The sequence below is a fragment of the Misgurnus anguillicaudatus genome, chromosome 15 (genome assembly GCF_027580225.2).
Source record: "Misgurnus anguillicaudatus chromosome 15, ASM2758022v2, whole genome shotgun sequence".
Taxonomy (NCBI): domain Eukaryota; kingdom Metazoa; phylum Chordata; class Actinopteri; order Cypriniformes; family Cobitidae; genus Misgurnus; species Misgurnus anguillicaudatus.
In genome coordinates, this window is record NC_073351.2 from 35,351,031 (window position 1) to 35,378,880 (window position 27,850).

The 27,850-nt window shown below is 38.3% G+C and overlaps 3 protein-coding genes across 6 annotated transcripts; all 3 read left to right on the forward strand.

The window, feature by feature from the left end:
* On the forward strand, positions 1 to 5,964 carry LOC129418764 (uncharacterized). 3 transcript variants are annotated; one of them, XM_073853880.1, is made up of 15 exons: positions 1 to 156; positions 230 to 423; positions 523 to 663; positions 783 to 921; positions 1,024 to 1,222; positions 1,296 to 1,437; positions 2,037 to 2,180; positions 2,256 to 2,314; positions 2,416 to 3,059; positions 3,279 to 3,339; positions 4,050 to 4,228; positions 4,394 to 4,794; positions 4,974 to 5,070; positions 5,160 to 5,340; positions 5,434 to 5,964. In XM_073853880.1, the coding sequence occupies exons 1-15, from the start codon at positions 43 to 45 to the stop codon at positions 5,574 to 5,576; spliced, it is 2,838 nt and encodes a 945-aa protein (XP_073709981.1). In that variant the 5' UTR covers positions 1 to 42; the 3' UTR covers positions 5,577 to 5,964. The 3 variants fall into 3 exon arrangements, with proteins under 3 accessions (XP_073709981.1, XP_055029608.2, XP_055029609.2); XM_055173633.2 differs by having other exon boundaries at positions 2,416 to 3,339; XM_055173634.2 differs by having other exon boundaries at positions 2,259 to 2,314; positions 2,416 to 3,339.
* A 4,075-nt stretch (positions 5,965 to 10,039) lies between these two features.
* On the forward strand, positions 10,040 to 27,839 carry LOC129418769 (uncharacterized). Of its 2 annotated transcripts, none has more exons than XM_073853883.1 (13): positions 10,040 to 10,203; positions 10,857 to 11,068; positions 11,156 to 11,293; positions 11,504 to 11,642; positions 11,733 to 12,294; positions 12,392 to 12,533; positions 13,414 to 13,557; positions 13,646 to 13,704; positions 13,862 to 14,037; positions 14,125 to 14,519; positions 14,618 to 14,714; positions 14,790 to 14,979; positions 15,871 to 16,211. In XM_073853883.1, the coding sequence occupies exons 1-13, from the start codon at positions 10,081 to 10,083 to the stop codon at positions 16,011 to 16,013; spliced, it is 2,520 nt and encodes an 839-aa protein (XP_073709984.1). In that variant the 5' UTR covers positions 10,040 to 10,080; the 3' UTR covers positions 16,014 to 16,211. The 2 variants fall into 2 exon arrangements, with proteins under 2 accessions (XP_073709984.1, XP_073709983.1); XM_073853882.1 differs by lacking the exons at positions 13,646 to 13,704; positions 13,862 to 14,037; positions 14,125 to 14,519; ... (1 more) ...; positions 14,790 to 14,979; positions 15,871 to 16,211 and adding exons at positions 25,829 to 25,887; positions 26,298 to 26,473; positions 26,561 to 26,955; ... (1 more) ...; positions 27,226 to 27,415; positions 27,552 to 27,839 and having other exon boundaries at positions 10,041 to 10,203.
* On the forward strand, positions 21,615 to 25,739 carry LOC141349802 (uncharacterized). The gene is made up of 7 exons (XM_073853969.1): positions 21,615 to 21,760; positions 22,324 to 22,535; positions 22,624 to 22,761; positions 24,063 to 24,201; positions 24,514 to 24,646; positions 24,726 to 24,867; positions 25,592 to 25,739. The coding sequence occupies exons 1-7, from the start codon at positions 21,638 to 21,640 to the stop codon at positions 25,737 to 25,739; spliced, it is 1,035 nt and encodes a 344-aa protein (XP_073710070.1). The 5' UTR covers positions 21,615 to 21,637.
* Positions 27,840 to 27,850: the final 11 nt, after the last annotated feature.

The following is a 27,850-nucleotide window of genomic DNA, read 5'->3' on the forward strand; positions in this document are numbered from 1 at the left end:
TTGTGCTGATAGTTACAGATAATCTGAGCTCTTCTCATCATCATGTATCTGACTTTTTTACTCCTGACACTGCAGGTGCTGAGCACCACAGCTTCACACTTTTATGGAGGATTAATGACTTTTAACTCAAAAAGTAACATTGATGGATCGTACAAGGTAAGCACATCATTGTTTTTATTTAAGTGAATTATAGTAGTAGACAGACTTACTAATCCACATATTATTACAGGTGGAACTTCGCTTCAAGACGGCCTACCATCAATGTTCCTTATTTGAAAACTGGGCATGCTGGTCTGGAGACTGTGGCACTGAGGACAGTTTTGAGATGGGTCAAATAGATTCAAGTGTCAATGGTGGAAACTGGTGTCAGTCTGAGGGAATCATAACAAGAACCGTTGCCACCAATGACCCATTTGAGCTGGTGTAAGTATGATTACAGTAATAATAAGTGCAAATATATAGTTTCTGAAACATTATAAAAGAGACAGCAAATGTAAAATGATGTTCTGCATGGGTCAACAGAAACCAGAATTGCTGCTGGATTTTTAACACAGTGACAATAACTGGACCCTGGAGTCTTTTCACACATATTGACCTTGGATTGAGATCAGACACCTCAGAACCCAACATATCCCCTATCACTACCACATTACCATTTCTTAGGTAAAATCTTTATTCTTTTCTTTTTATTATGTATTACCTTCACTGTGTAATTATGAGATGCCATGTCTAATTATTATAAAATTAATAACATGACATTTTTGGGGGGGGGTTCTTTCTAGAGTTCCTCAGAACTGTCCAAGGACATACAATCTTTTAGCCTTTGATCCTGATGGTGACCACGTCAGATGTAGATATGGACTTGAACAAAATAATGAGTGTGGAATTTGCAACCAACCTGCTGGTTTTACTTTGGATCAGGTGAGAGTAAAATTCTCTGACTGAAGCATAAGCTGTTTTGTTTAAAATGTTTATGTTGCTGTTTGTAAGATACAGAGTTTTACAGAGTTTCTTATGTTCTAGAATGAATGCTCGTTGTCGTATATCTACACATGGATCCCAGGAGTTTATACATTTGAATTGGTACTGGAGGATTTCCCTTTGCAGACGATCACTCTGTCCTACACCAGCCAACCTCCAGTGACTAGAGATCCATTCAACAATGCAACCCCAGTTCCAGCTGTACCACTGAGCCAAATTCCTCTTCAATTTTCTCTTCAAGGTATTACAGTTTTGAATGCTATAAAATTATTTTTAAACGGCATCTTCTGCTTACACATATGTTGCTGTTTCAGTTGACGGTCACGCTCCATCTTGCACTGAGGGTGCTTATATACCAAAGTTCCTCCAACCAACACCTCAACATGGAGAGTTCCTGCAGGCCCGTGTGAATGAGGAGCTTGAAATCAGAATAAATGCTTCCGCGCATAAGTCACGGTATTCAAGAAAACATTGCTGTTTTATTTCAGGTTAAATTCTGTATTTAACTGGGAAAATAACCCAAATAGAGATTTAGAAGATTCAGTACGAGAAACATTACAATCTGATTCAGGATGACAGAATAACATTGTACAGAGAGTGCAGACACGAGTTATGTAACTACAGTAAATTGCTACAGTAAATACTGAATTTGGTTAGAAAAGTAATAGACAGTAATTTCAATTTCTTGATATTTACATTTAACATAACGAAGGGTGAGAACCAGAGGGGGGCATAAGCGACATCTCACCAACTTTACAAGAACAAAAAAGTACCATGGTTTAATCTGACATTGTTTGCTTATGTTCAATCTTTTATAACTCCAAAATGATTAAGAATTCACTCGTGTCTTTTGGCAGAAGAAAGAGCTCATCTGAATTTTACCCAAAATGTCACTTACGCCTTTCTGGTTCTCACACACCTTGATAATTGAAATGAATGATGTTTGAGTAGATTCAAGCTAGCTTTTGCAGCAGTTCAAACTATGGAAAATAATGTCAAAAAAATAATGTTGGTATGAGTTGCTTTACTAATGGTGTTTGTTTTTGGTCATACAGCATCATTGATGTCATCATAAGTGGACCTCTGCATAGCACAAAACAGAAAATAACCACTGGGGAGTATGTGATTCACTGGACACCAACTCCAGAGAACTCTGGCCAGTACTTTCCATTTTGCTTCATTGCAGAAGGAAGACATAGGTATGTTTAAGTAAAATCTTATTCCTGGCTTCATATCGCATTATAGCAACTCTAAATTGAAATCTGTCCATTTAGAAGGTCAAGGATTTACCAGTCTGAATTGAGGTGTGTCATTGTAAAGGTGGAAGATGAAGGTAGGTCAAGAATTTAACTTTGCAATTATGATGTTATTTATTAGAAAGATATTTAAAAATGACAAGATAATAAAATTAAATGGAATTTTTAACCACAAAAGCAACGACAACCACAACAGCACCAACTACAACCACAACAGTGCCACCGACTACAACCACAACAGCACCGACTACAACCACAACAGCACCGACTACAACCACAACAGCACCAACAACCACCACAACAGCACCGACTACAACCACAACAGCACCAACAACCACCACAACAGCACCGACAACAATTTCCACAACAGCACCAACTACAACCACAACAGTGCCGCCGACAGGCACCACAACAGTGCCGCCGACAACCACCAGAACAGTGCCGCCAACAACCACCACAACAGTGCCGCCGACAGGCACCACAACAGCACCGACTACAACCACCACAACAGTGCCGCCGACAGGCACCACAACAGTGCCGCCGACAACCACCACAACAGTGCCGCCGACAGGCACCACAACAGTGCCGCCGACAACCACCACAACAGTGCCGCCGACAACCACCACAACAGTGCCACCGACAACCACCACAACAGTGCCACCGACAGGCACCACAACAGTGCCGCCGACTACAACCACAACAGTGCCGCCGACAGGCACCACAACAGTTCCGCCGACTACAACCACAACAACCACAACAGTGCCGCCGACAGGCACCACAACAGTGCCGCCGACAGGCACCACAACAGTGCCGCCGACTACAACCACAACAGTGCCGCCGACAGGCACCACAACAGTGCCGCCGACTACAACCACAACAACCACAACAGTGCCGCCGACAGGCACCACAACAGTGCCGCCGACTACAACCACAACAACCACAACAGTGCCGCCGACAGGCACCACAACAGTGCCGCCGACTATAACCACAACAACCACAACAGTGCCGCCGACAGCCACCACAACAGTGCCGCCGACAACCACCACAACAGCATCGACTACAACAGAATCAACTCCAAACACTGCAACCCCTACTACACAAGGTATTACAAAGTTTTGAACCATATAAAAATTATGCTTAATGATCTGCTTACACCAAGGCCGGATTATCCAAATGTGTTGCATTTTGTGTATAGTTTTTAAGGCAGCGCAAGCATTTTTACAAGCACTCGCGAATAAGCGACTTGCAAATTTGGAATTTCTTCTAGTTGTTATTTCATGTTAAAAGACAAGTAGATTGTGAGCTGAAAAGTGTGTGGTGGTGAATTTAGGCAGCTGGAATTTGGAATTTTTATTTGGAATGCCAAAGGAATGTGTTATTCAAAAATATTGTTTGCCAAGCCATGTTATTTTTTCAGCTCTGTTTATTTGTGACGCTGAACTAATTTGCGCTGTTCTTAGTAGATTGCATTGGCAGATATTATCACTCCCATCTGCAATTTTTTGAAAATGGGCTTGCACGCTAACTTGTCCTGGTTAGTAAATCTGGCCCTAACTGTGCAGGTGTATAAAGATAACATGTTTGTTTTGTGGCAGCTACCGTAGCTTCTCATTGCGTTTTGAAATTAAGGTTGGTTGCAATTCGCAAATCTCACTGCTTGACGCCACTTAAAACTCACATTTCACCTTTAAGCTGTTAACATCCATATCATGTTTCCTTCTACAGTTTGTATTAAAAGCATTTGTAATTTGATAGAATTTTATACATCACCAAGATACTGCTTTGATGCATGATTATTATTTTGATTTCTAGGACCCAAGCCACATGTAATCTGCTTACAAAACTCAATGTCAGTGTTAATTGAGAGGTCTACACTCCCAAACATCACTAACAAACACTTGAGGCTGATAGATCCGTCTTGCCAGCCTGACATTAATGCGACCTATGTGTATATCAGCATACCTTTGAATGGTTGTGGCACTGAAATTGAGGTAAGATGCCCCAGATGTTCATTCAGCACTACACTCATTTTGTTTTAAAGTTTAAACTGTACCAAGACAAATAGATTTTAAGAATAAAACTACTAAAGCTTACTGATTATATCATAGGACCTGATAGTAGCCTAATTATGTGAAAACATCTGTTTGTTCTTAAAGGAGACCAATGAATACCTTATCTTCAAGAATAAAATCATTTCGTACGATAACCCCAGTGACATTATAACCAGGACCTACGAACTAGAAATTGATTTCCTGTGCAAGTACCGGAAAAGAAGCAACCTTACAACTGAGTTTGATACACGCAGACATGGGATCAACTTCACTGAGATTGGCTTTGGCTCATTCAGCTATGAGTTTGAATATTATGATTCTGCAAACTTCTCCAACGTAATTGATCCAAACTCTTACCCACTGGAGTATGATTTGGGTGAGATGATCTACATGCAGATTGAGCCCATCACTCCAGTCCCAAACACTGAGATCTTCCTCGAGTCCTGTGTGGCTACACCCTACGATAATCCCAACTACCCAATCTCTTACCCCATCATCACAAACGGGTACGATTCTGCTACATTAAACCATTCAATTCAATCCTATTGTTGCTTATGGTTTCTTTTATGACTGCTCTCATGACAATAATCACATTAGTAATGGTAAAAGGGTCAGTTCCCATCTCTAGCCTCTGAAATCTCAGTCCCCCACCCATTACTAATTCAAGTGTGTTTTCTAATATCAGATGCATTGTGGATGAAACTGTTCAGATTTTCTCAAATCACCAACCATACATCCAGTTCGGTCTAGAGGCCTTCAAATTCATTGGGTTCCATGATAAGGTAAGGGTGGCAAATATTCTGCAATGATAAAATAAAAACAAATAAAGTAGTAAACCATAATGCTTTTCTTTTCTGTTTTTCCTTCACAGGCATTCATCAGCTGCTCAATCATCATATGTGAGGCCAACAACCCTTTCACTCGCTGTTCTCAAGGCTGCACAAACACCACAGTATCTCCACTCACCCGCCATCTTCAAAAGAGAGAGGCACCAATCCAGACCGCCAGTCACTTCATCTCCCAGGGACCCCTGCGACTGAGACGTGCATCACGTAAGACGTCGTTTTGCTTCTGTTGTTCATGCTGCTTGTGTAGTAGATGCTCATATGATCAACTAACATCTCCGTGCCTTTACTTTATTTCAGAGGCCACTGTAAGCCAAGGCCCGAATCTGAACCTACTAGTCATCGCTGGCTGTTTCCTAGCAGCAGCTGCCATGGTGTGTGGAGTGCTTGTCTATAGATCAAGGACGTCAGGGCTCCAACCTCTCCCATCACAAGAGATATGAGCGTCTAATACTACTAAAGAAGATGTAGAACTTCCTACAACCAATATATTCAGTTGTGAAGTTTCTTTCACTTACAAATGGTTTAAAATTGGGTTCTATGCTTTGATATCATTGAGACTCAACTATTATAATAAGTTATTTAAAGCAATTTGCTAGACATCTATTGTATTGTTGCAAACGTTTCTGCAAGACTTTTATTCTTTGTATGGAATTTTAAACCACATTACTCAACTTGTGTCATTTTAATCAAAGTTATCATTGCCATATATTCATGGTAGTTAAAGTTAAACTCTTGTTTTATGTGATTCTAAACTCTCTTTCTGTATCAGTCAAAAATGAATGTAATTTCTGGTTTATGGGTTTAAAAATAAAAATATTCTGAAAAGTATATTTTTGGTAATCATTTATTGCAAAAGGAGCAAAGCAAATTATAAACAGATCAGGTGCCGTTTAAGGTAGCGTGCACACCAAAGCATTTACGCGGCATATGTTTTTAATTGTTTCCAATGAAATCGCGGTGCTTTTAAAAAATGCCAAGCACCGGGAGTTCAGCTCATCAATGTCACTTCTTACCCTGCCGTCCAATCACAGTGGAGGAGGGACGGGACAAATATTCCAACAACAAACCTGTGCATCGTTCAATGACTAATCATAGTATCATAGCAATCAAAACTGAAAAGAAACTGGCAAGACCTGTCGTTTAAAAGCTTTGGTGTACACGCCCCCCTAACATCTTTAATACAGGGCTTGGGTTAAAAAGCTTAACTGACTAATTTCTCAAGACTCAAGTAAATAATCTAATTAAAGATGGAATACGTAGAATTTGACACTAGATGGCACCAAAACGGCAATAACAACATATGACGTAGATTAACTCTTTCGCCACCAGCGTTTTTTTTTTAAGTTGCCAGCCAGCATTTTTATGATTTTCACAAAAGTTTAATACGTTCCAGAAAATTTTCTTCTTTAAATATATAAACATACAATATACCAAATGAAAGAACAGACCCTCTGCTTTCAAACAAAAAACCCGTTTCATCCTACCTTCAGTAGTTCTTTTGTAATCAGCTTTTGAATACGGGTAGGTTTCTGCAAAAACAGCACATTTTGAGCAAAAAGCAGAGATAATTCCATTTTTGTGACGGACTTTTCATAGAGATCCCATTCAGAGCGATCTTTAAAACAGACACGGACATGCAGCCGCTTGCCATGGGGCAATACTTCCGGGTTTAAAAAGTTGTGGAAGGGCGCCACCTGTTGGATAATAGCGGTATTGTGGAAAGCCGGAAATACTCGTCATTGGCAGGGAAGCGTTTTCTCTTGATTGACGAGATATCTCGTCAATGGTGGTAAAAGAGTTAATGACGCTCTGAAGCAGCATGGAATTATGGGATTTGTAGTCTTTAACTCAACCGCTGATGGCCATTAATCAGACGCGAACGAGAAATCACGTTGATTGATAAGGTAATCAAGTCTTATAAATGTTGCTTTTGATTAAGCAAGCAAAACAAAATTGTTAGACATAGATGTTACAGTATGAGTCCAAATTCGATGGTGTGTTAACCCAGCACAGAGTTAAGTGTTCAAACTTACAATCTAAAATGATTTTTCACAATGTATTGACAGTACAAATCTTTTTGTGAGGAGCAGGTGATAGACCAAACTCTATTAGTAAGTGTCTAATTGCTGTACAATACCTCTTGATGTGCATTATATCGTCCGCGGGAAGACGCACTACAATCTATACACTAATGTTGTGATCAATATAATAGCATACGATTTTTGAAGAGTTAAGAATCAAAACAACTCACCCGTCATGAAAACACAAGCAAGGTCAGTATCTCTGTCTAGTTAAATGTTGTTGTGAAGCTCTCTCCATCCAGATAACGCAACACCGATATTGATCCTCATTCTTTCTCTCGTCTTGTTCCAAACTCTTCTTGGGTGGTTTGGTTGGCCCGTACGCTTACGGGAGCTGTCTTTGCTGACACAACCAGCGACAGACGGTAAAGAGTAATCTTAGTCCATAAACAAGCGCGTAGCCCGACAGGCGCTAATGCATACTTCCGCATTTGTACACGACACTGTTGTCATGTGTTTTTTACGTCAGTAAAGGCGGTAACAAAGGGTCACGTGGATATTAACGTCATTGACAGGAGACTGCACTGCCCTTTGTAAATTTTTTGAATGGCAATTTTCTCACGATTTACAAGTAGTTGAAAACATTATATGTTGATATTGATAGTAATCAGTTGGACCAAATATATAACACTGGCCTAGTGGTTTTTGGATATTTTACTGCAAATATCTTACAAATTGCACCTTTAATAGGTTAAACTGTCAATATCTATGAAGAGAGCTTGAACTTTTTAAACTTTTATTAGTTTGTTTATTACTATCTTATTGTAATTTTTAGTTTTGGGCAAGCTTTCTGAATAAAAAGGATAGTGGCACAGCAAACATCTTAAGTAAATCACTAACTGAGCTACAGTACCGCTCAATAAGGGATAATGTGCAACAGGTTGTTATTGCAAAAAATAAGCCCCGAAAGTGTGCACATAACAACCTGCTTATTATCCTGCTTTTACACAGCTATTTATCTCATAAGTAAGGTTAGGAACATTAAATAATGATTTGAAATATTTTATTTTGCTAATTTTTAAGGAATGAAAAGCTAAAAAAGTTGCTGTTGTAGAGCGATTTTCAAAACTCCATTGTTGAAAGGAAATCTGAGACTTGGCTGGGAACTAACAACAAACCTGTGAAATGCATTGTGTTGTCATGATATTTCTATGGCCTGAGGGAGGAACTGTGTGCTTTTGTTTATTCATTAGAGCAAAACAGATTTGACAGATTAAGTTTCAATTTGAGTTCTACTGAAGAACAACTGCGCCATAAGCCCGACTTTAATGCACTGGTATTTGGATATAAACATGATTTGTATTTTTGTGTACACATGCATGAAACAAAGCTTCGCTCGCTGCCTTTTTTATTTATCTTGCACTGTAAAAAATACTTTGCTGCCTTTACATTTTTTTGTTGAATCAACTCAGATTTACAAGTCATTTCAACTTACTATTATTTATCTTGACTAGAGATGAGTTGTTATAACTACAGGTGAGTTGTTATAACCTTATAAAATTAAGTTAACTTTTCGCAACTATATTTTATAAGTTGTGACAACTCATCTCTGTTGACATGACTTGTAAATCCAAGTTGATTGAACAAAAAATTTAAGGCAGCAAAGTATTTTTACAGTGTACCCACTAGAACTCTTAAGAAACAATGACAGCAATAATATATGTTACTGTAAAATAACTGGCTACCTTACATTTTTAAGTATTCAAGTCATTTCAACTTAATATTTTTTGAATGAACAACTTAACATCTTGACTAGTGATGAGTTGATGTAACTGTAAAATAAAGTTGAAGCAATATTAAGTTTATTTTATGCTGTTGGTAACAGCAACTCATTGTTGAAATGAAGTTGAATCCGATGCCGCAAAGTCTCTTCATAAAGAGGATTTTGGCTAAATGTTATCATGAACTGCTTTACATTAAATCGTATGTGTAAATTAAGAAAAACCTTATTGTTTTAATCTCAATTAAATTAAACTATTTCTCTGAAGTTACTTTAGGTAGGTTTCATTTGTGTTAAAACACAATCATTTAAGTGTAATCGATAGTAAAAGAATTCTCAGACAGGTTTTACCTGATTTGATTAACATTGTTTTCTGCATCTGAAAGCGTTCAGTAAAATGATTCATCAGTGTGGCATTGTGTCTGTCAATGTGCCACGTGCAACACCGAACAAAACAAAAGCATAAATTTTGTTTTATGTAGTATTTTTAAAATGTCATATTAGATTAATATACTTCTACTTTGAGAATTTTGTCTCTAAGAAAACTTATATCTAAGAAGGCAAAAAGGTGCAAAAAAATGTGTCTTGTTTTTAGAACCAATATCTAAAAAGTCTTAAATCAAGATTCATTTTCTTGGTGACCTAATAAAATAAGTCTAGTTTTTAGACAACAAAATATTAAATATTTATATAATTTATATATACATTTTTATATAATAAGTGAATTTGTGCTTAAAACAAGCCAAAAAAATGGCCAATGAGGTAAGAGCATCTTGAATTAAGTGTTAATGAAAAATTTTCCCAAGATTTTTTTCATGTAGCACTACGATGCCGTATTTCTTACTGAAATTTCACATTATTTGTTTAACTGATGCTTTTATCCAAAGCCACTTATAGTGCATTTAAGATTTAGATTGTATTTGCTTTGACAAGAATCATAAGCTTGGATCAAATCAATGCATGGTTTCACACTTTAACCATGTGATTTCTCAGAAGAGGCAAGGAAACATCCTCTCATTTTTCTAATTCAAAAGCACAAAGGGCAGCTTGAAAACCAAACCCTAATTGTTTCTTACCTAAGATGTATATAAGCAGGTGCACAGGTGCACTTTACAGGTAGACTGAGATCAAGACTCAAATAGCATGATGTCTTCAGCAGTGGTATTGAATCTTCTGCTTCTAGTGTCCATCGCTTCTGCAGGACATTATTATGGAGGCTCATTGACCTTCACACCTAAAGGAACAAATCCAGATGGGAGCATTAGGGTAAGGTTATTATAACTTTAAGTGTTTCTAAATTCGTATATGTAAAAATGTGATTAAATACTATAAATGCTATAACAGAATTATATTATTTGTTTGTTTCTTCATTTATTTATTTACAAATGTTCACCAATGTGAAACACATAGAATGCACTTCAAATAATTCAGTGATAACATAAACCATGCTATCATTAAACCAAAAAGGAACATACTGAATACTAAGTGTATACAAACATTTTAGACAACTGCTGCATGTTGATTTATTAACATAATCAATATTAATTGTAATTATATTTCAGCATGATATATAAGACAAAAAAATATATTTTATTAAAAAATATTAATTTATAAAAATAGATCTTGTTTTGTTTTAATCTATTACATTAATTTCCCCTGATTATGAATTATAATTATTACACACCAAATCTTTATAATCTGTTTAAACCAATAATACCAACATGAGTGCTTTGAAACTATTTTTGTAAAAATTAATGCATAGAAACTACTGTGGCACAGCAAAGAAAATGATCCATGTAATAACAGATTACTTTTCAAAAACAATTTTAACCTTCTTGAACAGAAACGCAGAAGCACAAAGCTGTATACCTGTTGCAATGCTATATAACTCATCAGCAACTCTTCATTTTCACCAAAAGGTTGAATTTCGCATCAAGCAAAACTATGATGAGATCTCGTGCTATTATCAACCATATAACTGCATCTCTGGGAATTGTGGCTATGAGAGCAATCTGGTCTATGGTAAGGTTGACCGCAGCTCTAATGGCAGGAGTGGTTACACTAACACTTGGTGCCAAAATGAAGCTGTGGTCACAAGAAATATTCACGGAAATGCACCATTTGATATGCAGTAAGTCTTCTTTTGAAAACTAGATGTTGTCGTCTTAAAAGAAATAACATTAACTGAATAATGCAAATTTTGTGTTTTTTATTATAGGGATTATTCCTGCTGCTGGGTGCCCACAGTTAACTATGTTGGTTCTTGGAGACTCTTGACACACGTAGATCTTGGCATAAGAGCTGACACAAATAAACCCAACCACTCCCCTATCACCACTATTTTACCACTTATACGGTAAAGTCACATTCTGCTATTTAAATTTTCCTTCATTGAAATTGAAATTTACATTATTTATACATGTGCACCCCCTAGAAATCAAACACACAATCTTTACGTTCTTATTGTCATGCATTTTTTTGTTTTCCGATTAATCAGATTATGATCAAATTAAAGTATAAAAAATTGCTTTCTAATTGACTTTTTTTGTATGTTTAAATCATCAAGTGTTCCTCAAAACTGCCCTCGTACGTACCACTTGATGGCCTTTGACCCAGATGGCGATCAGGTCAGATGCAGATATGGACTTCAGCAAAATAGTGAATGTGACACGTGTGACCAGCCAAGTGGTTTCAACCTAAATCAGGTAAAAAAACATTTCACAAAACTTTGACATAAAATAATAAAACGTGTCAAGGCACTTATTTTGATAAACACACATTCATTTTCTTTTCAGCATGCCTGCACTTTAGAGTACAGCAGTACTTACAACACAGGAGTCTATGGATTTGAGTTGGTTCTAGAGGACTTCCCTAAGAAACACACAAATCTCGCCTACACTGATGGCTCCCGGTCTTATAGGTGCCCTCTAGGGAGTGCAAGACAAAACACAATGACTACCACTGTGCCTCCAACTACTCCATGGTGGTTGTGGTATCACCAACAAACTACCACAGTTCCACCTACAACTACCACTGTGCCTCCAACTACTCCATGGTGGTTGTGGTATCACCAACAAACTACCACAGTTCCACCTACAACTACCACTGTGCCTACAGCTAATCCATGGTGGTGGTGGTATCACCAACAAACTACCACAGTTCCACCTACAACTACCACTGTGCCTACAGCTAATCCATGGTGGTGGTATCACCAACAAACTACCACAGTTCCACCTACAACTACAACTGGGCCTACAAGTACTCCATGGTGGTGGGGGCCTCAGACCACAACAACAAAATCGCATCAGCGTTCTTACGAACCATTTAGCAAGATCCCGCTGCAGTTCAGTTTTCTTGGTAAGGTCCTATATGTCATTGTCAGGATTAAAAGATCATGAAATAGATTTTGAATGTGTGTAGTTTACAAACCTTTCTTGTTTGAATATAACTTTAGTTGACCCACCTGCTCCGTCCTGCACTGAGGGACTCTACATACCTCACTTTTTGTCACCAACTCCACACGATGGAGAACGACTACACGGTGCACCACTCCGTGAGCTAGAAATTCGGGTTAAGGCCACAGCAGCTTATACAACGTAAGAAGTCACTTCAAAGATTGTATACAAATAAGTATGTGTAAGTGCAGTCCAGGGCCAGAAATTTGGCTCAAATTTTGAAATTTTGGGTCAAAAAAGTCCTTCAAATTGACTATTTGGGGGAAATATAATCATGGCAATTCGTTTTTTAACCTTAAAATAACGTTCCCAAAAAAGTTTCAGTCGTTCATACACTCGAAACAGGGTGAACGGCACTTTCACATTCACTTTGCAGTCCTCTATTGGCCAAACCCGCACTAAAGAAGTTTCCAACCGTCGGGTCGCGGTCCTGAAGTTCGAGTGAAAACTACAAAAACTTGCTTTACGGCAGACCTACAATCCAATCAGAGCCAGCAATGCTGCAGTAGACTAAATTATTTATGACAGTGGTAATGGACAATTCCGCTTCTAACCTGTAGGGGGAACAAAGAGCAAAAACTCTTTAGTGTTGCTTTAATTTATACTACCACATTTGTACGTTTTTTAACGAATTGCTATGACCACTGTGAGGTTGGGGTTAGTGATGGGGTTTCATTGTTTTTTGTGATAATCGTATGTTTTTGTATGATTAACTTTGTACTAATTCATACAAATTAGCCAACTGGTAAAATACGAGATCAGACTGGATATACATACTGTTGTATTTTATTGAAGAAAATAAGCATTTATTTATAAGCTGAATTAAAAATAACATTTATTAATAATTAATTAATTTTGCATTGATGTATTTGATGTACACAAACAAAAAGGCAATTGAAAATACTCTGAAAATCTAGGCCGGCGGGCAAATATTAACCCCTTAATTAAAAAAAATAATTTCTGACACTGGAGCAGATGTGTATTTAATATGTTAATATGTGCTCGGTGTTTTTATCTCCAGGGTTAATGATGTCATCATTAGTGGCCCTCTTAACATAACTAAGCACCCTATGAGTTCTGGAGAGTACGCCATCAGATGGACACCAATGAGGGACGATCTTGGAGAAAGTTTCCCCATATGTTTCATTGCTGAAAGCTCAGATGGGTGAGAGCGTAGCATTCATTCTCAATTACAGGAATTCTAACAACCTTAGAAGTGAACTAAATTTTTGTATCTTTTCCTGTATTTCCAGATTTAACATTTATCAGTCTGAAATGAGATGTGTTATTGTCACAATTGGACGTCAAGACGGTTTGTAATTCTCATGTTTTACCTTTTTGCTTTAATTTTCAATATCACATTTAGTAGAACAAAGTAAATGTTGGCATCTTAGCTACTGCATGATTTTGAATAAGCACAGATGATGTATAATTTTGATTGATGAATTCTCGATTGCTTGTATTCACAGTTAAAGCGAACGTGATTTGCACCGAAAGCAACATGGTGGTTGAAATTGAGCAGCAGAATTCTGTCGGGCTACACAAGGACTTTCTGCGACTCAATGATCCTGCCTGTACCCTGGACTCAAACGGCACTCATGTGCTAGCAAACATTTCTCTCAACGCTTGTGGTAATTTGATTGAGGTGAATCTTTTCTTCAACGGATTTGCCTTTATTCTAATAACACAAAATTATGATTTCTCTAAGTTTACGCTGTGATTTCTCTTACAGGAGGATGACCAGTACATCATTTTCAGAAATGAAATCATCTCATCTGATGACACAAGCGGCATCATTACCAGAAAACACGAGGTGGCGATTGAGTTCTCCTGTCGTTATGAAAAGAGCAGCAACATTTCACTGGAGTTCACTGCACAGAGACGCATAACCACCATCACGGAGAGAGGCTTCGGTACCCTCACGTATAGTTTCGATCTCTTCGAAACAGAAAGTTACACCAGGATGATGAACTCATATCCGGTGGAATATGAACTTGGGGAAATGATGTACATGGAGATTGAATCCCAGTCTTCAATTAACAACACTGAGCTTTTCGTCGAGTCATGTGTTGCGACGCCATACAATGACCCTAACTACCAAATGCCCTACACAATCATCCAAAATGGGTAAGACCCAGTCAAAATAACTCACAGTCTAACAATTTAAATGTTCTGTATTGCCTCTTCGTGATTGGTGCTCAGTTGATTTGTTTTATTTACTTCAGGTGCATCTTGGATGAAACAGTACAGTTTTACACAAGCCATCAGTCAATGGTTCGCTTTGGCATGGAAGCCTTCAAATTCATTGGACTGCATGATCAGGTCAAATAAAGTTATGGCTGAATGCATGACCTTTGCAGGCAAACTATATTGTAACTTTATAATTTTTCTTTTTAGGTGTTCATCAGCTGTTCAGTTATCTTATGTGAGGTCAACAACCCCCATACCCGCTGTTCTCAGGGATGTACAAACACCACAGTACCTCCACCATCCCACCATCATCACAAAAGAGAGGCACCAATCCAGACATCCAGTCACTCCATCTCTCAGGGACCCCTGCGCCTAAAGAGAAGTGTGGAGCGTCAAGGTAACTATTTTATTTTAACTGAATGATTAACTAGTGCAGATAAAGTTAAAGTGCTGTAAGGAAAACCACTCATTGGCAAAATGACATTAACCAATCGGCATGGCAGAGAAGCATAAATCAATTGTTGTAATTAAATGAAAATATTGCATACTTGGCAAAAGAACGATACATTGTAATAGTGTAGGAGATCTGGCTACATATCCCTCAAATAAATAAAAAATACACTGAGCTGTGCCCATATACGCAGCATCATGGGGTTCATTTCTAAATATAGAAAATCCCCTTGAACCTTTTGCAAACTTTTGGTAAATATCCAGAGATAACAAAGCATTGTAATAATGATGGGAACTTGGTAGTAATTGGGTCTTGTGAATCCAAGGACTGAGGAATTGGTTTACATGTCTAAGGTAAGAGGTGCGTTTCAACATTGAGTGAAGTTTGCTAAGACCATTGTACCACTTCTACTGAGACATTTCAAATGATATCAAACAAGACCAGATTCAGATCCTTTGTGCATGTAGAATGTAGCATTTTATGGTTTATGGATGAGTTTTTGGAGTTTACATGAAAAAAGGAGGAGGAGAGAGACATATGACATATGGCTGTGAGTCTGCAATCTGCATGAATGTGTGATGTTTGTGGCTCTGTGGGAAGTTATCTGTAATCTATAGAAAGTTCTGATTCTGAGTTTTTGTGGTGTGGATATGTCATTGTTCCCCCAGGCACCTACTGGGCACTGAAAGGATACATTTAGTCACGAACTGACATGAGCCTTACAGTGCAATAATTACTATGCTGATTTTACTGTGACAAACTCCACTGCAGTTCTCATGATGAATAGTTCATATTATATAAAACAATATGTATTAATGAATGCCTTCTTTCTTTTAGTATCCTCCACTGCTTTGAATCTGAATCTGGTCTTTATTGCTGGATGTCTCCTGGCAGTGGTTGGCATGGTTTGTGCTGTCCTGATCTACAGAAGCAGAAGACAACAGATCAAATATCAACCTCTTCAATCAGCTGAAATTTAATCGATCCTGTCAGACTCAAGAAATGCTGTCCTTTGTCCTTACTTTCTCAAGGCGGATCTTGGCTTTGAAAGATTTTTGAAGGATTAAACTGATTATTGTCCATGAATGTATCTGCATATGCAATGTTATATACTTCTTTTCTATTGCTGATGACAAATAAAAAATTAACTGATTGAGTAAATGATTGATTAAATTCAACACACCAACATAAAGGGTCTTATTTCTGTTTCCAAACCTATGCCGAACGGCAGAATGCAGTATTCCCAGTGCCCGGATGGTGTATTAAATGCTGTCTTCCACTCATCGCCCTCTTTGATACGTACCAAATGATAAGCGTTGCGCAGATCAAATTTGGCAAACAGGCATGCTCCCTGTAATAACTCGAAAGCCGAAGACATTAGTGGTAAGGGGTATTTATTCTTAACAGTAATGTCATTAAGCCCTCTATAGTCAATGCACGGACGAAGAGACCCGTCTTTATTTTTAACAAAGAAAAAACTACTAAAGCCTAATGGTTATGTCATAAGACCTCAGATCAGCCTAACTATGTGAAAACATCTGCTTGTGTAAAGGAGACCAATGAATACCTGATCTTTAAGAATAAAATCATTACATACGATGACCCCAGTGACATTATAACCAGGAAGCATGAACTAGAAATTGAATTCCTTTGCAAGTACCAGAAAAGGAGCAACCTTACAATGGAGTTTGATACGCGCAGACCAGGGTCAATGGGGGGGACAGACCGCACAGGAGGACCCTCTACTGATATGCCCTCCCCTCGAAAGCAAACTGAAGAAACAGTCTGTGTCGAGGAAGAATAGAGACATGAAAGTACAAGGCCTTCAGTTCGATCACTACTAACCAATCCTGGTGCTGAACCTCCGCCAGCATGCGTCTCTGTGTTAGCGTCTTGAATGGCATGCGATGAATATATCTGTTCAGCACACTCAGGTCCAAGATGGGTTGCAGTCCCCCTCCCTTCTTCAGAACTATAAAATAGAGGCTGTAAAACCCTGAAAACATCTCGTCTGAGGAGACAGGCTCTATAGCATGTTTGGCCAGATGGGTGGCCACCTCCGCCCGAAGCACCGCAGCGCTCTCGCCTCTGACTAAGGTGAACAGAATGTCGCGAACCTTGTGGGGGCGACTGGCAATTTGTAATGTATAACCGAGGCAGATCGTGTGTACCAACCAACGTGATGGGCTTGGTAGCAATAGCCATGCTGCCAGATACTGTGCGATAGGTATGAGGGGAACGATCTCCTTCATAGTGCCGGGGAGTTCATAGTTATATGGTGGAGCATGGGAGGAAGGCAAGTGTTCCCCACCATCGCTTGTCTTACCTGATTTAGCAGAGCGGTCAGGTGGAATCCTGAAGCCCTGTTGCCTAAAATCGGGTTCAAAAATGACCCGAACAGTTTTAAAGGCAAAACAGCAGCGCAGTCAAACCCTCGAACATAACCCTCTCATTCCCCAGAAAGTGGTCGGAAGACCAAATCAACCTGCCGAACATATACTAGGATATTATTCTTTTTAAAAAATGAGTGATTAACAAACCGGCGCAAATAGAAACAAAAATTATACATACCGAAGATTAGCGGTCGTAACTAACTAAACGAAAGCGCCTTCGCTAGAATGAACGTTGTTCACGGTTCACGAACCAGACGCCAAACCACGCTGAAATGGTGCAGCACATAAGTTTTAGTACACCAGTTCACATAGCCCAACAAATAGAGCGCACATACCTGGGATAGCAGACAGCCCACGCCAATAACAGTAGTCAAATTATCCTGTAGTGTTAAACAAAGTAACATGAACAAACACACATACAAAGTTGGCCGGAAGGTTAACACGCTGCTAACGCACATACCTGGAGAAAACATGAATGAGGTCCCACAAGAGGGCGGTGACAAGGATGAAGCATAACCAGGTATACATGCCTTTATATAATTATTTACACATCATGTGACCTAATAAGCAGATAACATTTCTTACTCTGCTACACTGAGAAGACATTGTTGGAGGAGACAGGCATACTCGTCGACTGTCAGGCTCCTGAGAGTCATCCAGTGACTGAAAAAGAAGAGACATGTTGCCCATTGAGAACCCTTTTAGTGACCAAGTGGGCACCAGGCCCCCATGGGGGCATGGCAGAGGGCAAGATGGGAAGGGGTCCATCTTGTGCATGCCCGGGGACAATGTAATGGCCCAACGGCCATGCCCAATGGTCGTGGTGTACTCCCTGGGCTGGAGACCCTCCTAAGGCAGCTTGACCCGCAGCAGCGCAAGCTCTCGAAACGAGTGCCGAAGAAAACTTAGACACTTTGGAAGGTAGCCTTGGTCGGTCCCGCCTGATAGCAGCCGTCTGTGGGCATAAATGCACTGCGATAGCACACTCCCCCTAGGGTACCTTGACATAGTCCTTAGCTGCCCCACCGCCGAGGCAGGTGAGTGCGGCAGAGACCCGAGTCTTAGATTGTGTCGAAAACAGAGCTTTCCTTCAACATGATACCCAGTTGATGTCAGACCAACGACCACCATCTTCCCCATCTAATCTACTTATCCGTGTATTTATACATATATATTATGTCTTAATGTCTTAATCCTCATTACCTATTATATAATATATCCTCTATATAGAATCAGCTATGTCTGTCTCTCTCCCAAGGGTTTTTTCCCCCTTCTAGGACTTTTCTCCCACAGGGTTTTTCTTCTAGGGGTTTTTTCAACCCCTGGGGAGTCTTCTGATATTGGCTTAACTTAGCCCCCTCTTACATAAGTTAAATTTTTACTACGCTTGCTAGTATGGTTAATCTTAACCGCTGTATTCTGCTTTTTATGTTTTTAAGATTTTCTGTGTTTTTTCTTGCATCTATTAATGTAAAGCTGCTTGAAACAATTAAACAATTATGAAATGGGCTATATAAATAAAATTGAATTGAAATTGAATTGAATTAAGGCACTGTATGATTAGAATGACCACTAAGGCTATTGGCACTATTTTACAGAGAAACTTTTGTGGCATTGTTTCTGTCAATGTGCCTGTATTCCCACTCCCCAAGGCGTCAAAATCTGAAGCATGTTCAAACACCTTCAGCGTCAGTATGAAGACGCAAAGGGTGCCCCTATGCGTCACTATATCGACGAAATGGAAACTCTGTTGCTTTCATTCTAATCCCTCAGCGTTGGATATAGACGAAAGGGAATCCCGGAAGGTGATGCCGTCACGTTATGCAACAATCGGCAGGATCATGCCTAACTACTCAATTTTTTCCAATTTTTAAAACATTGTCGCTTGGGGTTGGGGTTAGACTTGGGGTTTGGATGTCAGTTTGCTTATACTTTTTGTCTTCTGATTTTTTAGCCATTGTTGCTTGGGGTTAGGGGAATGAAGGCCTTTTCAGGCAGCACTGGCACAGTTAACCCCAAGCGACAATGGTAAAAAATTTTGAACAAAAATTGAGTAGTTACCAAGCAGAAGCGGCATGATCCTGCCGATCGTCGCATAACGTGAGGGCATCACCTTCCGGGATTCCCTTTCGTCTATATCCGACGCTGAGGGATTAGCATGAAAGCAGCGGAGTTCCCGTTTCGTTGATATAGCATTCTTAAATAAAAAAAAGTTTGTGCATTTTAGCTTCATACTCTAGGAATTGAGCTATAAGAAACCTAAAACTGAGCAGGAAATGATAGAAAGTAGATAAATCTCTAATTCACCGTACCTGTTTGCGTTCAGTTTCATATAGTTTAAATCCAGATATGGTATTTGCTTTGATAAGAATCATTAATCAAATCGATGTGTGGTTTCACAATTTAACCATGTGATTTATCAGAAGAGGCAAGGAAATGTCCTCTCTTTTTTTTTAATTCAAAAGCACAAAGGGCATCAACTTGATCAAGATCAAGTTAATCATTCAGATCAAGACTCAGACTGCATGATGTCTTCAGCAGTGGTATTGAATCTTTCGCTTCTGGTGTCCATCGCTTCAGCAAGACATTATTATGGAGGCTCACTAACCTTCACACCTAAAGGAACCAACCCAGATGGGAGCATTAATCGCAGTTGTGTAGACCATTTTAAATTCCAGAGCTCCCTCCACCAGGAAATTAGGAATTTAAATGGAAATTATTTGCTACATAATGCCAAAGGCACTTATATGACCCAGATAACTGCCCAGTAGGTCCAGTTCTGGATTTTTTGCAGGAACGGTTCGCAGCAAGGCTTTCCCTTCTACCATTAAAGGTTATGTGGCAGCTATATTTGCTTTCCACACCTTAGTGAATGGTTACTTATTAGGGAAAGATCAACTAGTTATGCGTTTCCTGCATGGCACTCGGAGGCTGATGTCTGTGAGTTATTTCAGGGTCCCTGCATGTATGGCATTATATTATATTAGAAATGAAGGGGACATATAAACACTGCATAAAAAACATCATAGTCAGTTTAACACAACGACATTATTCAGGCCAATATCCACCAAGATCATGTGGTCCTCCTCACTCCTCATGCACCAAACATAGTATTGTTACTAAATTGATTACAGAACAATTTAGATTGGTGTCTTAAGTTAGCTTATATTTACTGTCTGGAACTTATTCTAGTGTGATTTTTAAAGGCAAATGCTACATTTAAACCATTTACAACTTAGATTGTCACTTATAAAATTCATTATTTTGAAATGACGCGCGATGCACATAAGTTTACATGAAACGCCGACCACTGCAAATAAGTATCAGACAATATCATGGTGAACATTTAAGATTATTTTACCGTTTTATTTCGTTGATAAAAATGTGTTACAGAGCTCATTAATCTGAAAAAGCGCTGCGTATTTTGTGATTGGCTTAAATACCTCTGATGTTAGCCAGAAATGTGACGCTCCTTAAAGATTATCTTCTAATGCAAAACTGAGAGGAGTTAATAACGTCTTAACAACCTTATCAATATGAGCCAAATCTGATCCAGAAAATGTAGATGAACAAGCTGATCGATCAACTTTACCAGCACGGCTTGAGCAGAACGTAACAGATTGGTAAGGTAAGGATACTAAAACATAAAACAATGTCTGCATTTGTGATCGTAGAAACGACAAACAACAAGCGCTCAAAACTTGCGTTTGAATTATGGTTTAGTCAGTACAGTAGTAAATACTTTAAATATGAAAACATCTACTACTTGCAGGCTGTGAGTCAGAAGTGGGCTGAATTATGATAACGACCGTAGTGTCCACGTCAACAGGAAGAGAATGTAAACTGTTGCCTACAATCTATGTGTTTGTTGTAGTTCAAAAAGAGATTTAAGGTTGGAATTACTTTGGGATTGGTTAGCTCCATGCTTTAGGAATTGAGCTAAAAGAAACTGAAAACTAAGCAGGAAGAAATATAAAAAATTTTTTCAATTCACTGACCTGTTTGCGTACAGTGTCAAATCAATGTGTGGTTTAATAATTTCATGTGATTTCTCAGAAAGGGCAAGGAAATGTCCTCTTATTTTTCAAAAATTGTTCAAAAGCACAAAGGACATCAACTTGAAAACCAACCCCTAATTGTTTCTCACCTGAGATGTACAGTATATAAGCAGGTGCACTTTACAGGTAGACTCAGATCAAGACTCACATTGCATGATGTCTTCAGCAGTGGTATTGAATCTTCTGCTTTTAGTGTCAATCGCTTCAGCAGGACATTATTATGGAGGCTCACTGACCTTCACAACTAAAGGAACGAATCCAGATGGGAGCATTAGGGTACAGTGACTATTCATGTAAATATTAAACTGCAAAATGATTTTGAAGTAATCAAAAACTAATTACATTATTTATTTATTTAACACACAAATGTTCACAAATTTGTTACTGCACTTTAACGAAATGCTATTATTATTAAACAAAACAGGAACATACTGAAGTAAAAACTGCTGCATGTTGATTTGTTAACATATTCAATCAATTTAGCGTGACAAGTAAGCCAAAATATGAACGTATATTAAAAAAAGTCTTTATTTATAAAAATAAATCTTGTTTTGTTTAAATGCATTACATTAATTCCCTATGATTATAAATTATAATTATTACACATCAAATCTTTATAATCTGTTAAAACCTACAATACCTGCATGAGTGCACTGAAACCGTTAATGTAAAAGCTGATACATAGAAACTGCTGTGGTAGAACAACAAAAAATGATCCATAATATCAGATTGCTTTTCAAACATTAAAAAGAAACGCAGAAGCACAGAACTGTATCTGTTGAAATGCTTTAGTGTAACTCATCTGCATTGTTAAATTCTTGCTTCATTTTCACCAAAAGGTTGAATTTCGCATCAAGCAAAACTATGATGAGAACTCGTGCTATTATCAACCATATAACTGCATCTCTGGGAATTGTGGCTATGAGAGCAATCTGGTCTATGGTAAGGTTGACCGCAGCTCTAATGGCAGAAGTGGTTACACTAACACTTGGTGCCAAAATGAAGCTGTCGTCACAAGAAATATCCATGGAAATGCACCATTTGATATGCAGTAAGTCTGCTTTTAAAAATAGATGTTGTTGTCTTAAAAGAAATAACATTAACTGAATAATGCAAATGTTGTTTTGTTTTTTTTATAGGGATTATTCCTGCTGCTGGGTGCCCACAGTTAACTATGTTGGTTCTTGGAGACTCTTGACACACGTAGATCTTGGCATAAGAGCTGACACAAATAAACCCAACCACTCCCCTATCACCACTATTTTACCACTTATACGGTAAAGTCACACTCTTTAACAAACTGCAATTTTGACAAGAAAATGTCCTTAATTAAAATGTATATATGTTACTGAGACTTTGAACCCCAAACGAAAATCAATGTATCAAGAACCAAAGGGCACACTTTTAACAAACAGACATACATACTGTACATATGCATACAATTACGCACTGTCAAATTTTTTTTATTTATTTATGTTTTTTAAGCTTTCACTGTGTGCAACACACAAACACACAATCATACAGTTTTTATTGTCATGCTATTTCAACTATTATCAGCAACAATTTACTTTAAGAAAAAGGTAATTACATTACAGTAACTAGTGTTTTAGGGCTTGTGCTTTTGTCTGGTGCTGTTTCTCTCGGCAAATAGGCTAAAATTTTGAAAAAAAAAATATGCATGTCAAATTGCTATCATGATGTTTTAAATAGGGTTAGGAGTGAATGAAAATATAGCTATCACATTTAACATTGAAAAGGCATTTATTTTTAAATGAAGAACATTTTTGAGAAGTGAAAAAAGTGCCTAACAAGTTTCTATAGAATAAAGGCATATATTGAGTAGGGTGGGGTTGGTATAAGAAGGGCTTTTATTATCTATCTACAAGTAAAATTAATAGAATAAATGCATTGTATGCACAGCTTTGCATTCATATCACCTGCTTATCTGATTTCATTAACTTTTTATGTGTAAAACTACATTAAAGGCGGAGTCCACGATGTTTGAAAAACGCTTTGGAAAAGGAGACGAGCCGACTACCAAAACACACTTATAGCCAATCAGCAGTAAGGAGCGTGTCTACTAACCGACATCCTTGCCGGGTTGCGTATGTGTGGGGCGGGTCTATCAACCAAAGGTCCAGATTCTATTGGGGTAGGGGCATGTTTGTTTAGGTGATTTCAAATATCAACATTGGCTTTCAAACATTGTGGACTCCGCCTTTAAGTGTAATAATTATAACAATACCAACCAACCTACCTACCATGCATATATTTGTGCAAAAAGCCATATAAATGGCCCTTTATTATAATACAGATGCAAAATAAAATTGAACTGAAACATCTATAATTTTAGTGTATAAATAATTTTAGTCGGGAAATGGCTGCCCACCCAAAATTTGGACTCCCCCCAGTCCAGCAAGCTTAATACTGGGCCTGTTTAAAATCATTTTTCTTTGTTTTCTTCAGTAGACAAAACACATACAACAGTAAATTTTCAGATTATGATCACATTAAAATATAATATAACAAATGTCTTTGTTGTAATTAATGAGTTTTTTTGTATGTTTAAATCATTAAGTGTTCCTCAAAACTGCCCTCGTACGTACCACTTGATGGCCTTTGACCCAGATGGCGATCAGGTCAGATGCAGATATGGACTTCAGCAAAATAGTGAATGTGACACGTGTGACCAGCCAAGTGGTTTCAACCTAAATCAGGTAAGAAGTGGTGTAAATATTTTGCGACTTAATCACAAAACTTTCTCAGAAAGAGATAAACGGTTATAAGGGACTTGTTTTGATAAACACACATTCATTTTCTTTTCAGCATGTCTGCACTTTAGAGTACAACAGTACTTACAACACCGGAGTCTATGGATTGAGTTGGTTTTAGAGGACTTCCCTAATAAACACACAAATCTCGCCTACACTGATGGCTCCCGGTCTTATAGGTGCCCTCTAGGGAGTTCAACGACAGTATACCAAGCAACAACGAAAACCACTGTACCTACGACTGTTCCGTGGTGGCAGTGGTATCATCAACAAACAACTACAGTTCAAACATCTACCCCAGGATGGTGGAGGCATCAGACTGTGCCGACAACGTCACATCAGCGTTCTTACGAACCATTTAGCAAGATCCCGCTGCAGTTCAGCGTTCTCGGTAAGATCTGTCAATTCCATGATTAAAAGATCATCAAAGGGACTTTCAATATAACTTTCTTGTTTGAATATAACTTTAGTTGACCCACCTGCTCCGTCCTGCACTGAGGGACTCTACATACCTCACTTTTTGTCACCAACTCCACACGATGGAGAACGACTACATGGTGCACCACTCCGTGAGCTAGAGATTCGGGTTAAGGCCACAGCAGCTTATACAACGTAAGAAGACACTTTAAAGATTGTATACAAATAAGTATGTCTAAGTGCAGTCCAGGGGCAGAAATTTGGTCAAAATGTCCTTAAAATTTACAATGTGGTTGAAAATATTATTGCAGCCGTGGAAAAATAAGAGACTTATAGTTTTTCCAGATTTACTATTTATATGAGAAATCATTTTCCTGTACCAGTTTTAGCCACAAGTCTTGTGATTGCAGTACCAGTTTTGGCCACAATCCTACATACTGTTCCTTTAATGAAAATTGAAATGGGGAAAACATTGTTAAAACAACAAAAACAGATGCAGTGTTTCCCAATCTTGAATAGATTTTAGGAAAAATTCAAAAACGTTTTTTAACAGATTTTTGGTCACATCTTTCATGGGTCTTGTCATGCTCTCAGTCTTTTACATTGCTGTTGGGTGGTTGCATGGTTTGCTTTGGTTGAAATTCAACAGACACTGTACTTAAATGGTGATAATACATCTAGAAATAATGATTAAAGTCAAAACTGGGGTGGTCTCTTAGTTTTTTCCACAGCTGTAGACCGCACTGTTGTGTTTTATTGCATAAAATAAGCTTTTTTAAGTTTGACATTGAGTTAAAAATAAAGTACTTTTTTGCATTGATGTATTTGATGTATACAAAAAATGCAATTGAAAAGGTAAAATACTTTAAAATTTAGTCCAAATGTGTATTTAATATGTGCTCGGTGTTTTTATCTCCAGGGTTAATGATGTCATCATTAGTGGCCCTCTTAACATAACTAAGCACCCTATGAGCTCTGGAGAGTACACCATCAGATGGACACCAATGAGGGACGATCTTGGAGAAAGTTTTCCCATATGTTTCATTGCTGAAAGCTCAGATGGGTGAGAGCATATTTATTCTCAATTACAGGACTTCTAACAACCTTAAAAGTGAACTATTTTTTTTTTAACTAATATCTTTTCCTGTATTTTCAGAATGAACATTTATCAGTCTGAAATGAGATGTGTTGTCGTCACAATTGGACGTCAAGACGGTTTGTAATTCTCATTTTAATTTTCATTATACCACGGGTTTGTTGAATGCTGCATTCTGATTGGCTGAGAAATGTTCTATGGGTGTTGATTATTTTTCTGTAAACCGCACACCTAACTTTTAAATGTCTTAAAAATAAGCACCAGAGCAATGTTTGTGGTAAACGTGGTATAAGCGGAATAATTGACTCCGGTCCTTTGAATTATTTGAAAATAATGCACACCTGCTTCGCGTCGTGCCGCATTGCCACCTTGGTGTGCATTATTTTCTTATAATTCAATGGCCCGTCGTCAATTATTCCTTACATATCACATTTAGTAGAACAAAGTAAATGTTGGCATCTTAGCTCATGCGTGCTTTTGAATCAAGCATAAATTTGATCGATGAATTCTCGATTGCTTGTATTCACAGTTAAAGCGAACGTGATTTGCACCGAAAGCAACATGGTGGTTGAAATTGAGCAGCAGAACTCTGTCGGGCTACACAAGGACTTTCTCCGACTCAATGATCCTGCCTGTACCCTGGACTCAAACGGCACTCATGTGCTAGCAAACATTTCTCTCAACGCTTGTGGTAATTTGATCGAGGTGAATCTTTTCTTCAACGGATTTGCCTTTATTCTAATAACACAAAATGATGATTTCTCTAAGTTTACGCTGTGATTTCTCTTACAGGAAGATGACCAGTACATCATTTTCAAAAATGAAATCATCTCATCTGATGACACAAGCGGCATCATTACCAGAAAACACGAGGTGGCGATTGAGTTCTCCTGTCGTTATGAGAAGAGCAGCAACATTTCACTGGAGTTCACTGCACAGAGACGCATAACCACCATCACGGAGAGAGGTTTCGGTACCCTCACGTATAGTTTCGGTCTCTTCGAAACAGAAAGTTACACCAGGATGATGAACTCGTATCCGGTGGAATATGAACTTGGGGAAATGATGTACATGGAGATTGAATCCCAGTCTTCAATTAACAACACCGAGCTTTTCGTCGAGTCGTGTGTTGCGACGCCATACAATGACCCTAACTACCAAATGCCCTACACAATCATCCAAAATGGGTTAAACACAGTCAAATGAATTCACAGTCTAACAATTTAAATGTTCTGTATTGCCTCTTCGTGATTGGTTCTCAGTTGATTTGTTTTATTTACTTCAGGTGCATCTTGGATGAAACAGTACAGTTTTACACAAGCCATGAGTCAATGGTCCGCTTTGGCATGGAAGCCTTCAAATTCATTGGACTCCATGATCAGGTCAAATAAAGTTATGGCTGAATGCATGACCTTTGCAGGCAAACTATATTGTAACTTTATAATTTTTCTTTTTAGGTGTTCATCAGCTGTTCAGTTATCTTATGTGAGGTCAACAACCCCCATACCCGCTGTTCTCAGGGCTGCACAAACACAACAGTACCTCCACCATCCCACCATCATCACAAAAGAGAGGCACCAATCCAGACATCCAGTCACTCCATCTCTCAGGGACCCCTGCGCCTAAAGAGAAGTGTGGAGCGTCAAGGTAACAATTTTATTTTAACTGAATGATTAACTAGAAAAAGTTGAAGTGCAATAATTACTATGCCGATTTTACTGTGACAGTTCATATTACATGAAAACAATAACTTAAGTATTAACGAATAGCTTCTTTCTTCAAGTATCCTCCACTGCTTTGAATCTGAATCTGGTCTTTATTGCTGGATGTCTCCTGGCAGTGGTTGGCATGGTTTGTGCTGTCCTGATCTACAGAAGCAGAAGACAACAGATCAAATATCAACCTCTTCAATCAGCTGAAATTTAATCGATCCTGTCAGACTCAAGAAATGCTGTCCTTTGTTTTTACTTTCTCAAGGCGGATCTTGGCTCTGACAGATTTTTGAAGGATTAAACTGATTATTGTCCCTGAATGTATAATATAGTTCGCTTAGTTTCATCATTTCAGCTACACACTGCATAT